Genomic DNA, 17,601 nt, shown 5'->3' with positions numbered 1-17,601 from the left:
TTAAAATATAGTTATTCATTTTGCAGTGTCTTGAGTTTGAGTAGTGCATGCATACGTGATTTTCACATCTGCAATTGTCATGATTAACCCAGGTGTCTGGGTGTCAGATAAAGACCTTATAATTACAGTGTACCCGACAGGAGAACAGTTCTGAATGCTGCAGACGAGCCTGTTTTGTGTAGATGTGCAGACGATTTGTCAGAATAGATGATAGTGATCAGGTGCAGTAAGCTGGAAACCATAGTTATAAGCCAAATGTAGCACTTTTAATGCATGAAGGCAAAACTAAATGAATTTACCTCATCAACTCATTAAATGACCATTATCAGTTGTCCTCATGCCAATGGATATTGCCAGTAGGTGCCGCATGCACATACAAGTAGGTATGGTGTGTTGTCATCTATTGTGATGATGAAAATAACCTTGATAAGGTTGGAAACCTCTTTCATTTGTATGAATAAGTGCATGTAAATTATCCAGTGGAGCTGTCACTCAGGACACAAAATAGGGTTTTGTTTGCCGGTAAATGAATTTTAACCTAAATCCTTAATCTTTTCTATAGTATAGTTTTTCTTAGCTAGCTTATTCTCCAATACATAATGGTCTGGCTGCACCTCACTATTATTCCGGGGAAGAAACGTTTGTTTTGTGTGTTGTTGTTTTTTTTTTAAACCTATCATGGTTCTCTTGGACAAAGCTGAGTGAAGGATGTGGCTTTAGTGTTTCCTCAAGACAGCGATGAGAGGACTAAGTTACCTATTACAAAAACACCTCTCAAGGAAGTGTGTTCATTCCAAATCACATGATCTGGTCCACATGATGTTATTTCCTCCTGAAGAATAGACTGGCAAGACTCCAAGGCTTTTTTAGTTATTTAATATAAGGTAGTGTGAGAGACAAGTGTGGATTTATCGCATGTCGACAGGTTTACGACAATATCTTTATAAATAACTTTCAATGTCAATTTTACTTAATTGTTTTTGTAATCATTTGGAAATTTTTCTCTACGAATGCCATGTGGTGTTTGGCTATAGGCGGCCATTTTGATTTCAGGACGGAAAACAGCAAAAATGTCAACTATGATCCCTGTCTACTATGTTGCAAAAAGTCCTGCAATTTTACATTGACCTATAAGTTATGCAGAACATGGTGTGTTTTCAGTGCTCATCTGTTTGATTGTGTGCGTGCGCTGTGTGATGGATTGCAATTAGCTACTAAACTTAATTGTTCCTGTTTGTAAAGTCTTCAAAGTATTTCACACAAAGGACCAACAACACACAATGTTGCTCACAAAGCTGTAACCAGTGCTCTAGAACCAGAGAGATCTGAAGTACCAATCAAAGCAAAGAAGACATGTCAAACACATCTCCACCAGGAAATGGTCTCTGTAGAAAGTATGAGATGTATTCAAACAGCTGTCATATTGTGGTTTAGATGTGCAAGTTTACTGACTGGATTCTGACTGAAAGTAGTTACGCTTTGGGATGCAGGGACCCAAAGTTGTTTTTTTGACAGATTTGTAATGCAGGATCCCCCAACAGTGAGCCTGAACAATGAGCTTTGCAGTCTAGTAGTTACAGCTACAGAAGCAAAGTCAATTTTCTTCAAATTAATATTCCCTCAGGCACAAGTTTTAAGTCTTTTCTGAATCCAAGCCTCATATCAAGCTGTGCAAAAAGCGAGAGCCTGGCAAAAAAAAAAAAAAATCATTGCCAATCTCAGTATCTTAAGTGTTAGAAACTATTAACCTGGCAAACAGAAAACTGATTTGCTGCTAGTTTATCATTCTACAGTAATCACGGTTGCTGTCATATAGTTTATTGTAAAAGCCCAATTCTGTCTGAATTCACAGATGGGGGTTGCAGCACCATTTTCAATTTGGCTTTGGAAGATAGTGGTGGGAGATCACGATAAATAAAAAAAAACTTTATGTGTAAAATTACATGCATCTACTCCCAGTAGTTTTTGAGTTATGGCATTTTCAAATTTTAATAATTTAGGCCAAAATGCCCTCCCCCCAGCATGATGCAGTGATGGCTAGAAGTTGGGACTTTGCGTGGCTATAGTAAGAGGATAGATGAGTTTCTGTGCAAATTTGCAGATCTCTACCACCTGTGCTACATTGACTTCAGGGTCCTTGAAAATTAGGCACTTTTCATGGGGGGCAATGTTCAGCAGTCCGTATCTCTCTAAATAATGTGCCTAGAGGGCTCCCCCTGTATAAGTTATAAGCCAGTCCGGTCTACAGCAGTACTAAATGGTGCTAAGACATTAATCTGTAAGATTTCTAGTATTTTTAACACCCTTAACCCTACTCGTGAGTGGTTTTTACAAATAATTTATACATTTTGGGCAAGCCCCCCTGCTCTGTAGAGACTTCTCCTGAGTGTGTGTGTTGTTTCTAGGTCATCACCAACATGTAGAGAGCTTGGAGAAAAAATTTCAAGTCTCTGTGATACCCAAAAGCAGAGATATAAGCATTTTCAAACCTAAAAATTCCAAGTGAGGATTGGGGGGTGGGGGGCAAAATTTGAAAATGCCATAACTCAAAAATGATTTGTAGTATAAGCCTGTAATTTTGCACACAAAGCTTTTTTATCATGATCTTCGACCACCAGCACCCACAGTAAAATTGAAGATGGTGCTGCAACCACCTTCCTGAATATTTGGTGTTTTGGGATGGAATAAGCCAAAACTAAAAATTCCTGTCTATTTAGAATTTATCTGTACACATTTAATAAATGCTGATGAACTGAAACGTGGTTAGGCAAAATAACTTTTTATTATTTTTACTCAGAATAGTTACACGTCTATTTATTAAATTATCAAAAATGTGCTACTAACAATAGTACATAGATCCTTCCAGAAACAAATAGTATAATCATCCCAACTTTTAAAAAAAATGCTTGATGTAGAATTGAAAGTGACAACTTAAATGTATCTGGGTGTATGTGTCTCCACAGAAAACTGGCAAAATCCACTCTCGTGCTGGTGCTGGTGTTTGGGATCCACTACATCATCTTTGTTGGAATGCCTCATACATTTGAGGGACCAAGCTGGGAGATCCGCATGTACTGTGAGCTGTTCTTTAACTCATTTCAGGTGCTTTTTCTTTTCCTTTCAATTATTCAAAGTGTAAATAACTCTATTGTTTCCACTCTCATTGTATACTTTTCAATCAGCCATTTGTGATATTAATCCCAGGCAGAGACAATGAAAATTTATGAATTACTCTTACCAATCTGTAATCCCTAACAGTTAATAGGTTACCATTTGTTCCATCTGCATTCTAAAGCCCTTTATAGACATGCTGTCTGCTTCATTAGTCAAATGGCCAATGAACATGTCGGTTTCGTATCTGATCATTTTTCCGCAAAAGCAATCTTACTAGGTTGGCCCTAATAACGTTTCCATGTCACTTTCAACACAGCACAAGTGTTGCATGAATTTCCAGTAAGTGATTTGGGCCGACTGTTTCTACATTTCATGACAAATAATAACAGACACTAAACAATTCCCACTGATATTCAATGTAATCTGAGTTGTCTCCCACTTACTGTTGCTTATAGCTTTCCCCCTGAGTTTATCAAGTACCCGCTGCATGATACAGAAGCAGGACCCCACTTCACCACTACTTGTATTAAATGCTAATATTATTTAGGAATTATCCCACGAGGAGTACATCAGTGGGGATCACTGTGTACTTTTCTTCACATCAGACAGCTGAGCAGCTTCACGTCGGGGTCTTTCTTCTGAGTTTATTAAATATTTGCAGCATCAGACAGCAGCAACATCCTAATGTGTGTAGCATAAACAGAACAACAGCAGTAACTAAATAATTTAAGCTCTTTGTTGTTTGGACAGTTTGACAAGCAGGGATTGATTTAGACTTAGTCTTTTGTTTGGCGTAGTCTCTGTGTATTGTCTGAAAGACAAATATTTCGTGGATCTCTCTGTCACTGTGGAAGGTTCGTCTAATTGAAGCTGGCAGGAATATTACCAGAAAAGTGACTTATGTCTAAATGACAAATGGCTCTCACTTTAGCAGATTGATGGACCCAGCAGTGTTACAAATCTCATGTCTGAAAAGGGCTTAACAGACTACTGCAATTACACACAGCTGAGCCACTGACAGGTATTTCTACGAAGCACTAAGCACTTTTTTTTTCATGTTTCTAAGTCATACAGTATCCCATCATCATAGCTCTGATATTGCCAGATTCTAAACAATCTCTTCTATTCATGAAAGAAGCTATAGCTTTACTGCCAGCATTTTGTGGTGAGATAAATGTAAAGCCAACTTTTTTTTTAATAAAATATGTTTTGGCCTTGTTCTAAGGGCTACTATAAAAATAAAATCAAAATCAAAAGATCAAGTGTCATATTATAGAAGACCTGAGCAGTTTAGACTGTTGTGACAAAAACAAGACATAGCATATGTTGCTAGCGTGACCAAGATAGGAGTTTAAAATTAAAGGACCAATGAAAAATAGGCACAGATATTATATATATATATATATATATATATATATATATATATATATATATATATAGCACATATAGATTAGAACTTGCAAAAAGTATCACCCGCTCTTCCAACCATTATCTATATACTTCATTAGGGGTCACAGGGTGCTGGAGTCTATCCCAGCTGATTTAGGGTGAATTCAGGAGACACTCTGAACAGGTCACCATTCTATCACAGGGCTACATATAGAGACAAACAGCCACTCTCACATGTGCACCTACGGACAATTTAGAATCACCAGTTAACCTCATCATGTTTTTGGACTGTGGGAAGAAGCCAGAGAAACCCAGAAACCCACTTATGCAAAGTCCACACAGAAAGATCCCAGGCCAGAACGCGAACCGGGGATCTTCTAGCTGCAAGGCTACAATGCTAACCACCGAGACACTGTGCAGCCCCTTTGCATACTGTTGTGCTATTTTATTTCTAATTTTGGCAAATCTATCTCAGCTGTATTAGTGTGAGGGATCAAAATGTTAAGATTTTATAGAGGCGATCTCAGAAAAATCTTAATTTATGTGTTGCTCATTCCAGGATCACTTTTATGCTGCAATACGGCGATTATGCCTCAATATGAATTTAAGAAAAAAGCATATGGGAAACCATTTTGTCACCAGATTGTTAGTGATTATTTACACTATAGTGGTATTTAAAGCAGACTATTGTGGATTGTAGTACAGGTGAATGAAGCTGTGTACTATTACACATAGAAAACATGACGATTGTTTACTCACGAGTAAGTACAGATTTAAAAAGACATAATTTGCTACTGGTGGCATATTTGAGCTTCTGTACTCATATTTTGAAACCCAGCAAAGTCTTTTCTGAGGAAAGCTTTCTGTGGGATTCCCAAACTCTTCCTCAGTGCATCATGTCAAAGAGAGCCCTGTAATTAACGGAAATGGGCGTGATGGCGAAAACCTCATCAATATCTACTGACAGGACAATTAAAGGGCACAGCATGCAGCAGAGAGTAAAGACTCCATGTTCTGTGGTGCACAAACACAGCAAGGAGCTCATCTGCACTTCCACGACCTGGAGTTGTACACTCTAATGGGATAGGAGACGCAGCAGCAGTTTTTACAGTAGTAACTCTCTTTACGACCATTAGAAGTCATATTCACGCCATTTCAGTCTGTATGTGGAGCAATGGCACTGACAAGCCACAATTATTTTGTTTAAGTACCAGAAGTAGAAAGCCTAGACCTCTGAACCCTGAGCAGTTTACTCCTTTACACATTTTTGCCGTGTGGGTTAATTTTTCTCTGCGGTATGAAGCTCAACACCTCTATGAAAACAACACAATCATGGCTAGCAAAACAGAGAACTCAGATGTCTTCTGAACAGTATAAAAAAGTTGCCATAAATTATAAAGAAATAAAACATCTAATTTGAATTGAAGTGTTACAACTACTGGTTTAACAAAGGTAGATGTACACAGTATAGATATTTTAAAGCCTGCATTCTTTCAATCGTAGGCATTTTTCACATCACTCTGCACATCAGCTCTAGAAAGTATTTTCACCATGCTAAATGTGTCTTCCAACAACCTGCTGACAAATTGCACCTTTATTTTCTGTTTTTGAGCCATGCTGCAGTTGTTTTTTTTTTTTTAATTGTTTCTCTGTCTCTAGTCTGTTTTAAAACTTGTCTCCTCTCTGCTCTGTGTAAACACAGCCTGCAGTTTAGGTGAAAAATCCCCGAATTTTCCCCTCGTGACGGTTAGTCCAAGTAGGATTCTTCATTTCTTCTCAGCTGCTGCGAGGAGCACATCATTTTTTTTGTTTTTACGCTACACTTTTAAGCCAAGATTTAGTAAATATTCCCAACACAACTGCATCCCCACAAGACTTGTATAAGGACTAAAAGTTAGAAATCTGATGATTCTTTCTTTCTCTTTTAAATGGTGTAAGTTTGCCAATTTTTAAAGACCTTATGCTTTTCTAACCTGTAGTCTGATTGTACTTTGTTTGAAATGTGTAGGCTGGAGAGTGGGAGCATTACAAACTGTCAGATTAACACTGTATGGTCACGAAAACTAGAAACACAATCTCAAATTTAAGGTCCTTATGAGGGTTAATGAATAAAAATGTGTAATCAATCAGATAACAAAGACAATGTTTTGTGTATTTTAGCATTAGATTTACAAAATGAGTTTAGTTTTTCATTAACATATGCTACCAGTCTAAAGTTTGGACACACCTTCTCATTAAGTGGTTATTATTTAATTATTTTCTACATTGCAGATTAATACTGAATACATCAGAACTATAAAATGATGGAATTATGTTGTAAGCAAAAACGTTTTAATATTCAGTATTGATTTACAATGTAGAAAATAATACAAACAAATATAAAACATTGAATGAGAAAGTGTGTCCAAATGTTTGACTGGTCGTGTATTTGTGAGTATATAATGGTTATACACACAGAAACAGAACATATATGGATTGTCCAGCTTTACAGCACTGATTGTCATTTATACTACAAGAAGTCAACACTTCAAGATTGGCATAAGAACTGTTTTGTTTAGAGTTCATGAAACACAAGCTGTGTGTTATCTCCCGCTACAGGCTGCCTCAGTGTAACCTTTCTGTATTTGTTTCACAGAGGGATTAGCCACAGTTAGCTTGTAGTTATTACTTTGTGGCTGTCAGTGTCATAGTCTAGACTGCACTTTATTACTCACCGAAGTAGCTTGGTAGTGACATCAATTCAGTAATTCAGCTCTGCCTAAGTTTAAATTAACAAAATCAAATCGTATATAAGTGGCCGGGACGTTTCCTGTCTAGTAATCAAATTATATGTCATACACAATTAGTTTATTTGTACTTCGGCAGACTTATGTCAACAAATGTGCTCACAGAATACTTCTCTCTTAAATTTGTAAACCAGTAGATGAATGAAATGTAATATGGCCCTAAAATTGCTTTCGTGTGGTGAATCTATCAGGAAATGAGACCTTTCATGGGAGAATTAAAATGCATGAAGCAAATCAAATTATACTACAGAAGCTCAGACATGCCGCCATAAATGGTCACGCTTTCAAAAACGATTGTGGAACAAGCCTGGCTAGCTCATACACAGACAATTATATTCTTAGCCATGGTATTTAATTTTTATTCATGTATAATAGGTGTTCCACTTTGATACTGTAAATATAATCTAAGTTGCAGGTAGAGGAATAAAATACAAATGTCAGCCATATGGTAACTGATCCTACGGTACCAGGTCAGCTGATTAGCTTCTCTCTCTTTTGCCACAAATCTAAGCATGATTTACCTTTTTTTTTTAACAGTTTTGACCTATTTTTTTGATTGATTTTTATGCCATAGCAGGTAGTCATCATATGCATGTCTAGTGAATGTACCTTACTGCCCCTAAGTCTTGATAGAAAATGAGTTTATATAAAGGTAAAATATTTAAATTCTTCATTCTGCAGGGTCTTTTGAGGATGTTTGGTCATCTTACAATGTTGGCAGCATCTATTAGGGCAAAAAAATAAATGAGCTTGAATGTGTCTCAGTAATGAGCCACACAAAAACAGCCTGAAGTATAGACTATAAGAGCCATGTTTTTGTAGTTATATGAAAGTAAAAATGACTCCTCATTGAAGATAGGATAACTACGTCAAATTGACAAAATCATGATCAGACCTGAAAAGCCCAGAGTGATGTGTTCTCAAACAGGAAGCATGACTCATTATTATTGTACTTTATCTCAGTTTTGTAGTTACAAAATGTCTTCTACAGACTGGATGATATGACTGTGAAACAGTAATTAGGGGCAGAGACTCTACTGTGAACAATGTGCCAGTGTAGTGTGTAAGTATCAGAAGGGATTGTGTTCCAGTTTTATTAGAAGCCTGTAGGAAGATTTGTCTTTTTAATTAATGTACCCAGAACGTGTGACCCTTGCATAATTATGCACAGCACATTCCCTAAAATATACTACAGATGAAGTCAGCATTATTCTTACTGCTCATATAGTATTTAATCACACAGAAGATGGAACTTATTTATTCCTCGTTATTTATTTGTTTATTTTTTCTGTGATAAATTTAATGTCAGTTCTGTGTGTTCGCTGCAGTTTCTCATTAATATTCAAATCAATAGTGTTATTTTCTTATTTTATTTTTTGTATTTATACAAAAGTACAGTCACTTTATATAGAAAGTAAACGCAAAGCTAAAAACACATTAAAGAAGGATGCTGAGTATAATTTGTAGTGTAGTGATGTCTGACAGTTGGGTGTCTAGCATCCGCAGGGTTAGATTAACATGTAGGAGGGCCTGGGGCTCAAATTATCTCCTAGACTTCTGTTAACCTTTATTTCCTTCCACTTTTTTATGCTGAATGCTACCAGACTAGTGGTTGAATGTAATTATTTTTGCAATTGATAATTAATTAAAAATATACATTTAAGCTCAATGCTTCTATTAAACCATGACACTAGGATCATCGTTGGTACAGAAGTCTCAGTTAGCTTCCAACCTTAAAGCCCTTATATCAGCAGTACACATTTCTATAGAATACATAATTTAAACTAATTAGTGACACAGTGGTCTTTTATTTTTAATTTTCTCTAAGGGTTGAGAAAATGTACAGCAGATCCAGACCCGTCATACGAGTTATGAACAGAAAAAAACTACATGAAATCAATACTAAAAACACACCTCGTGCAAAAATGATGCAGAATTAATGAAATATAATCACAGATTCAACATTTCCAGAGAGCTTTTTTGGATTTTTTTTTATGTTTGTTGGCAGAGCAAATGCCACTGTTCAGACTAAAATTCTCCCCCGTTGATCGCTGCCTCATGATCTTCAGAGATTTTTGTTCAAGGTCGTCTTGTATTACACCCGACCACGTAATACTCTGTAGGCTACAGTATAATAAAATCTGTTATTTCAGCGAATGTCAAAGCTTCTTCCCTGCTTCTCACTTTATTCATGGATTGCTTCACTTTAGAAAGATGTCAGCTCCTCTCAGTGTGTGCTGCCGTGATGCCGTCTTAACACCACCTTACTGACTGTGCTGAATGTGTTGTCGTCTTGAATTTAAACCGCAGGAGTCGAAGCTCAGGGGCATCAAATTGTTCTTTTTACTCTTTGGCAGCGTTTTTGCCAATGAAACCTGCCTCAGACATGTGGAATAGGTAGTTAGGTAGTTATGTGGCAGTTTACCGGTTCTGATTGTGCTAAAAATGCATGCTGGTTAACACATAGACAGCGTTTATTGGACTGAAATGGGAAATTTGCAACAAATGTGGTGAATTGAAATTTGAACATTACTGAGCTAAGAAAAACGGGTATATTTCTTGCATGAGGTCCATTTTCTGTCAGCACAAACCAGTACATGGTAAACGTGAAACTTCAGAGACCCTGAAGTTGTGTGTAAATAAAATGGAAATTAATGTTTAGTGATTTTTAGTCACAGCTTTGTGTTTCTGCAGATCTTCTTCCAGAACACTAAAACTCCAAGCTACTCTAATTCTACTCTTAAAAAGACCAATTGGGGTCTTAAGAGCTGAACTGTTATTAGTGTGACAGTTTTTTTTTTTTTTCATATTTTTGTAAATGTGTTCTTCTTAAATCACTGCCAGAATGAACTTGTCTGGAGGCTGTTCTTCTTTCACAGGGTGCAGTGTTTAAATTTAGGATTTTTGGAGAGTCACAAAATTCACTGCCAAGATTACGCTTATCAGCAAAGATGTGCATCTTCTAATCATCTATCACTTTCACTAGAACACCTTCTATGTCTCTTGTTGATGTTTTTCATGTCACTTTGTGAAGCAGGTCAGAGGAGAGGCAGCCCAAGAGATCAGTGTTTTTGTTTTTTTGTTTTAATTAGGTAGCACTGGTAGAAGCAAAGTGATAGTAAGAATGGGATGTGATAAAAGATTTTTATCATCCTGCCTGTAACCTGTTTTGATGTGAGCTCACAACTTGTATGTCAATTTCTTCTTTTCAGGGCTTCTTTGTGTCCATTATCTATTGCTACTGCAATGGAGAGGTGAGTGAACAATATTGAGTTTATTTTTAATTTTTTTTGTAGAATTTAACAAATGAGATTCATCACAGTAAAAATGCTAACATGAATAAAGCAAATGCAATTTTTTTTCTGATGTTCTTTAGTTTGCTTTCAGTTCAGAACACTTGCTACAAAGGGTTTAATCCATCCAGTGGTGCACAGAATCCAGGGCCTGGCTTTTTTATTTATTTATTTTTTTCCTTTTTTCAATTCTTCTGCCTCTTGCCCTGTCATATCAGTCGCTCTTACTCTCTGTGTGCTCCTATATTATCTTCTGCTCTTTGTACTCAGCACTCTGTTCACACCCGATATCCCCATTTCTGCCAGTTTTATCTTTACAAAATCTTCTCTGTTCTTTCTGCCTTTGCTTTTGTCGATGATTGTCCCGTGGAGCAGTTCCTTTCATCCTCCCAGAACTCTTGAGTGGCTGAAATCCAAACAACTCAGAATTGAACAGAAGGTTTTCTTTTCTCTGTTGAATCAAAGTTCTGAACAGCAATTTGCTATTTTGTTATCAACACCGGGACAAATGAGTCAGGGAATGTCAGCCAACACATGGATGTAACACCATATTCTGCAGCTCTACAGACCTTGTAAGCTGCTCTTAATGCACTGGTTTAGTCAGTCAGCCCACATATTGTGTGTGTTTTTGAACCTTTTTGGCCAACCTGTCAATAGAAAACTGTAGGCAGTTCTGTCCACCAAACAAGCATGTGAGAACTGAATGTTTGCTACCAGGATTAAGAGGCAGGATTTAAAAATATATACACTGAGCTAGTGAAGACAAGCATCCGCCCTGATATTATAAAATCAACTTGAAACCTAATATGAAAGAAGCCTGCTTATTAAAGGATATCTCATATGTTTGTGGTGTAATACCTCTGGATGGTACGTCTGCAGTATGTGGTCAGTTTTTAATATAGTTTTTGATATTTATAGCCTGTGTTCTTTCCATCCACACAGGTTCAGACAGAGATAAAGAAAACGTGGACACGCTGGAACCTGGCCTTTGAGTGGGAGGGCCCGGTGGTCTGCGGTCGCTACCGTTACGGCTCTGTGGTTGTCGGTATTAACAATAACAGCACCAGCAGTCAGTCCCACCTGGCAGGCGGTGGACTTTCTACACGCTCCACCACGCTTGTTTCCAACCGTGTTTCTCGAAGCTCAGGTGCACCTGTGATCAGCATGCACACCACTCTCCCAGGATACGTAATCAGTAACTCTGATCCATCCATACCTGAAGAACCTGAGGACAGTGGCCCCAAGCAGGTGGACGATATCTCGCTGAAGGAAAATCTGCCTGTTCTAAGCACAAGTGCAGCAGCTGATGATGAGGAAGAAACACTGTAGCAGTTATCTATAGACATAGGAGGCTGAAGAGACAGAGGGAAAAATATGCACATTGAGCTGTACAAACCCATTACAGCCTTGTGTAATTCAAGCTCTGAAGAGGGAAGCAAAGGGAACTCAAAAGTCTGTGAGCAACAACTGTTAAAATATCTTCAACCTCCATGTGAAAAAGAACTTAAATACAAATGCTGTGAATATGAAGTTGACTGTCAAATAATGACCACATTCTTGACACTGCCGCTGGAAGTCACCAGTGAAAAAATGAAAAATATCGAAGCTGAGCTATAATTAGACAAAGGTTCCTGAGCTTGAAAGCAGACTGTAATTTCACACTACAGTCTGCATTTGCATTCAAGACTGCTGAAGTCAGATGGAGGAAACAATTTGCATGCGAACATGGTTTGTATGGTGTAAGCCGGTGTGTTGGGAAGTCAGCTGTTATGTAGACATTTGTAGACATTGGTTTTTCCTATATGATACAGAGATGAGAAGCTTTTGCAGATGTCTGTATATTTATAAAAGGACTGAAGTCATTGACTGAACAAAATACCCCTTATGTTTCTCAGGGAGGGCAACACCATGGTGCCCTCTATTGTCCAGCAGGCAGTGGAGGGTACTGGCTAAGTTTCACTTAAAGGTACAGATACAGTAGGGACGGAAAGTATTCAGACCCCTTGAAATTTTTCACTCTGTGTCATTGCAGCCATTTGCCAAAATCAAAAAAGTTCATTTTATTTCTCATTAATGTACACTCAGCACCCCATCTTGACAGACAAAAACAGAAATGTAGAAATTTTGGCAAATTTATTAAAAAAGAAAAACTGAAATATCACATGGTCAGAAGTATTCAGACCCTTTGCAGCGACATTCATATTTAACTCACATGCTGTCCATTTTTTCTGATCCTCCTCGAGATGGTTCTCCTTTATTGGAGTCCAGCTGTGTTTAATTAAACTGATTGGACTTGATTAGGAAAGGCACACACCTGTCTATATAAGACCTTACAGCTCACAGTGCATGTCAGAGCAAATGAGAATCATGAGGTCAAAGGAACTGTCCAAGGAGCTCAGAGACAGAATTGTGGCAAGGCACAGATCTGGACAAGGTTACAAAAGAATTTCTGCAGCACTCAAGGTTCCTAAGAGCACAGTGGCCTCCATAATCCTCAAATGGAAGAACTTTGGGACGACCACAACTCTTCCTAGACCTGGCCGTCCAGCCAAACTGAGCAATCGTGGGAGAAGAGCCTTGGTGAGAGAGGTAAAGAAGAACCCAAAGATCACTGTGACTGAGCTCCAGAGATGGAGTCGGGAGATTGAAGAAAGTTCCACAAAGTCAACTATCACTGCAGCCCTCCACCAGTTGGGGCTTTATGGCAGAGTGGCCCGACGGAAGCCTCTCCTCAGTGCAAGACACATGAAAGCCTGCACAAAGTTTGCCAAAAAACACATGAAGGACTCCAAGACTATGAGAAATAAGATTCTCTGGTCTGATGAGACCAAGATTGAACTTTTTGGTGTTAATTCTAAGCGGTATGTGTGGAGAAAACCAGACACTGCTCATCACCTGCCCAATACAATCCCTACAGTGAAACATGGTGGTGGGAGCATCATGTTGTGGGGGTGTTTTTCAGCTGCTGGGACAGGACGACTGGTTGCAATTGAAGGAAGGATGAATGCGGCCAAGTACAGAGAAATCCTGGAGGAAAACCTCTTCCAGAGTGCTCAGGACCTCAGACTGGGCCGAAGGTTCACCTTTCAACAGGACAATGACCCTAAGCACACAGCTAAAATAACAAAGGAGTGGCTTCAGAACAACTCTGTGACCGTTCTTGACTGGCCCAGCCAGAGCCCTGACCTAAACCCAATTGAGCATCTCTGGAGAGACCTCAAAATGGCTGTCCACCAACGTTCACCATCAAACCTGACGGAACTGGAGAGGATCTGCAAGAAAGAATGGCAGAGGATCCTCAAATCCAGGTGTGAAAAACGTGTTGCATCATTCCCAAGAAGACTCATGGCTGTACTAGCTCAAAAGTCCGCTTCTACTCAATACTGAACACAGGGTCTGAATACTTCTGACCATGTGATATTTCAGTTTTTCTTTTTTAATAAATTTGCCAAAATTTCTACATTTCTGTTTTTTTTTCTGTCAAGATGGGGTGCTGAGTGTGCATTAATGAGAAATAAAATGAACTTTTTTGATTTTGGCAAATGGCTGCAATGACAGAGTGAAAAATTTCAAGGGGTCTGAATACTTTCCGTACCCACTGTATGTTGCACATACACTGCCAGTCAAACATTTGGACACATCTTCTCATTCAATATTGGAGACATCAAAACTATAAAAGAATACATATGGTATTATGTTGTAAACAAAAAAGTGTTAATCTTCACTATTAATCTACAATGTAGAATGTAATACAAATAAATAAAAATCACTGAAAGGGAAGGTGTGTCCAAACTTTTGACTGGTAGTGTATGTGCTCCATACAACAGTGGTAGTATGGAAATAATTTCGGCATTTCTGTACACAGTGATTTTTCTTGCTGTCATTTTGATTGTATTGAACATTTGTTGCACGTTTGAGAATAATGATAAGCTAAAGTAGTAACAAGCACACAGAACACTGGACAAATACACATCAAAAATACCTGGTAATAAAACAGTGACCGCACCATCAGAAAGATAGCAGACACTTGGCAAACAAGTGCATACTAAATGTGTGCTGTGTCATTTTCCCCATGTAGCTCCAAGCTCCATGCAATAAACAGTGGGCTGTATTTTTCCTGCAGTGGATGAACATCACTAAAAGGCAGTTTTTATGTGTTTTGGAAAAGTAGTTGTGCGCAGACAACCAATTGCAGGCAGGGTAATTTCTGTAGCTGCGATCGACAGATGTGTGCACAGACTTCTTTCCTGTATTTTTCATTTTTAAATTTGCTACATTTTTCTGTCATCTACCTCGGATTAATACATATCAAAACAGTGTTTAACGTGGTTGAGCAAGATTTTTAGCAGTAATTTTATTGACACGAGTGTAATCTCTGCAACCTCGAGTTCCCTGGAAATGCAAGCACTTACAATCAGTTTGATAAATCAATTTCCCTTCAAAACCTGTAGAATGTTAACTGAACAACTGCAGACATCACATCAGCAGGAATGATGAACAAGTCTGGAAATCCATCCAACCTGCACATCATCTTTTATTAAGAGGAAAAAAAGTAGAAAGTCTGCGTCGTGTCAAGAAGATTACTGCAGTGAGCTGTACATTTTGTCACTTGCAATCTTCTTCATAATTATCTTCAGTTGCAGCTTATATATGCATGGAAGCATCGCCATATAATCAGTAATGCCATGAAATGATCTGACCTGTGTGTCCTGGACAAGTAAAACAAATTACTTGAAGTTAATGTACAAGAACCGGCAACAGAGGAAAAAGTACTCTGATAATGCACGTTGTGGAAGCAGAAAAGCCCTTACTGTTTTTAGGAAATTAAGATAGCCTTCAATACTGGGTTGACATTTAGTAGCAAGTTAAAAAAGACAGACTCCCTGCAGAGTCTGTAGTCCTCTTACTAACAGCCACAACATTAAAACCACTGACAGGTGAAGTAAACAACATGAATTATTTTTTACGACGTTCTGCTGGGAAATCTTGGGTCCTGCCATTCATGTGGGTGTAACTTTGTCACATATTACGCTAAACTAGCATCGTAGCAGACCAAGCACATCCCTTTGACAACGGTACTCCATGCAAAATCTGCTCAGAAACGGCTCAAGGAACATGACCAAGAACCCTCGGTATTGATCTGACCTCCCAACTCCCCACATCTAAATCTGATCAAGAGTCGATGAATTATGTTTATTTTGTCGTTTCTTACTTTAGAATAGTGTTACTTTTTAACTGACAACTAAGGAAAAGATGGTTTTTACCTTGCTGACTTGTTTCAACCGCGTTTGCACTCTTAAAGTGTCATCTGCAGTGTGATGACGTGTCGTTTTTATCAAATGACCAGCCTGACAGGTTCTGACCCCTGCCGTCCAGTGGTCCCTGGAGGATGGAATCCCAGGTGTATGAGAGGGTGTAGGCCCCCTCGTCCTGGTTTATGGAATTGTTTACTTGCTTCCTGATCTCTGTGGCCTCCTTAATCCACCATTTATCCACCGTGTATTCGTTAGCCTCCGATGTTACGATCCTCCTCTTGTCCCGGTTCATAATGTGGTCGTTTCTTTTGGAGTGGTCCGTGATGGCTGATTTTGAGTTTTCTTGAACAAAAAAAAAAAAAAAAAGCAAAAGTCGGTTAAAAAGTAACGCTATTCTGATCAAGAGTCGTGTGATGTGCTGGAACAAGCCCAATTCACAGAGGCCTCACTGCAAACTACAGGATCAACTGGTGACACACACCACAGGCAACCCTTAGAGTGTATTTAGCTTCTCTTCCACTTTATGTTGAACTGTACCCGGTTAGTGTCAAAGCCTGAACTGTTACCTAACCTGCAAATTTTCACACAGTCAAATGTAAAGATTGTACTTGTGTTTCCCTTGTAATCTACGAGGACAGAGCCCGTTCTGACTTTTAGCCATCTACAAGAGTTTCTCATTCGTCTGTTGGCTTAATTACATTTACAGAAGATGGCGATTTAGAATATGTTATTTATCCTTGATGATGAATATTCTTCATGGATAAACTGAATGTCATGGTCAACTACTGTAATGTGCTTTCTTGTCCAATCAGCCTACTTTGTAAAAAAAAAAAAAAAGAAAAAGTAAAAGAAAAAAATCTTGAATTTTGCGAAGAGAATCAAAACAAAATGTGGGCACAATTGTTTTTGTCACGTAGAAATGAAATTGCGATTGAGTGCAGATTAAATGCAGTTTTCTGTGCACCGTTGTATCAAATAAAGCCTACAGGTATAAGGTTAGAGGTGTAAGGCCAAGCGCAAGGCCGTGCACACTTGATTGTTCAGTATGAGAACAGAACAGAGTACAGATTGCATTGTGTGTGCGTGCACAAACAGTCAGTCCTGACAGGTGGCCATAAATAAGATGAATCTTTAAGCTTAAGTGTTTTGTTGGACTCTGTTTGTAAACATCATTGTTGTGGAATGTCCGCTGATAAGAGGTGATGATGAGATGCCCTGGTGTTGTCCTTTAATAAAGCAAATAAAGGGTTGTGATTGGTTGGGCATGAAGCCAGGATGAGAGTGTTATCTCGTCCTGGTGACAATGCCCATCAGTCATTAATTTTTTGGAAATTACCCAGCATTTAGACACCATTAGAGGGGGAATAAATAATGTAATGGTGACAGGTGCATGAGACTTGTCATAAAAGAAAGATGGCCCTGGGGCGTGGGGAACTCCAAGACTTTTACATTATGAAGCCAGCACACCACAGAGGATTTTCAGACATACCCCGGGGTATCTCTCAGAGCGTTTGACCTGTGATTGAAGAAATAAAATCTACTTCTTCTGAATCTGAAGACTGACTCCTGAGCCTTTTCTGACACTATTGGTGAGAAGCTGAAGACTACTATACTTAGACTTGTGTATCAAGTGAATTAGATTTAAAGCCAAAACTGAAGAACCTTCAAGTTGTGGAACATCAACCATCCACGATAGCACCACTCGCTGTGTTTCCCGCTCGTAAGGCATTGACTCATTCAGTAGCACATACAGTTTTTCTGAAA

The 17,601-nt window shown here is 38.5% G+C and overlaps 1 protein-coding gene across 1 annotated transcript in view; it reads left to right on the top strand.

The window, feature by feature from the left end:
• pth2ra (parathyroid hormone 2 receptor a) overlaps positions 1-17,394 on the top strand; it is a 63,648-nt gene extending 46,254 nt beyond the window's left edge. The window contains 3 exon segments of the mRNA XM_022204633.2: positions 2,964-3,102; positions 10,502-10,543; positions 11,525-17,394. Coding sequence (XP_022060325.2) covers positions 2,964-3,102; positions 10,502-10,543; positions 11,525-11,911 — 568 coding nt within the window. The 3' untranslated portion in view covers positions 11,912-17,394.
• The last annotated feature ends 207 nt before the right edge of the window (positions 17,395-17,601 follow it).

Source organism: Acanthochromis polyacanthus, chromosome 14 (genome assembly GCF_021347895.1).
Source record: "Acanthochromis polyacanthus isolate Apoly-LR-REF ecotype Palm Island chromosome 14, KAUST_Apoly_ChrSc, whole genome shotgun sequence".
NCBI lineage: Eukaryota > Metazoa > Chordata > Actinopteri > Pomacentridae > Acanthochromis > Acanthochromis polyacanthus.
Note: the sequence above shows the minus strand (reverse complement) of the source record. Positions and strands in the feature narration are given on the sequence as shown.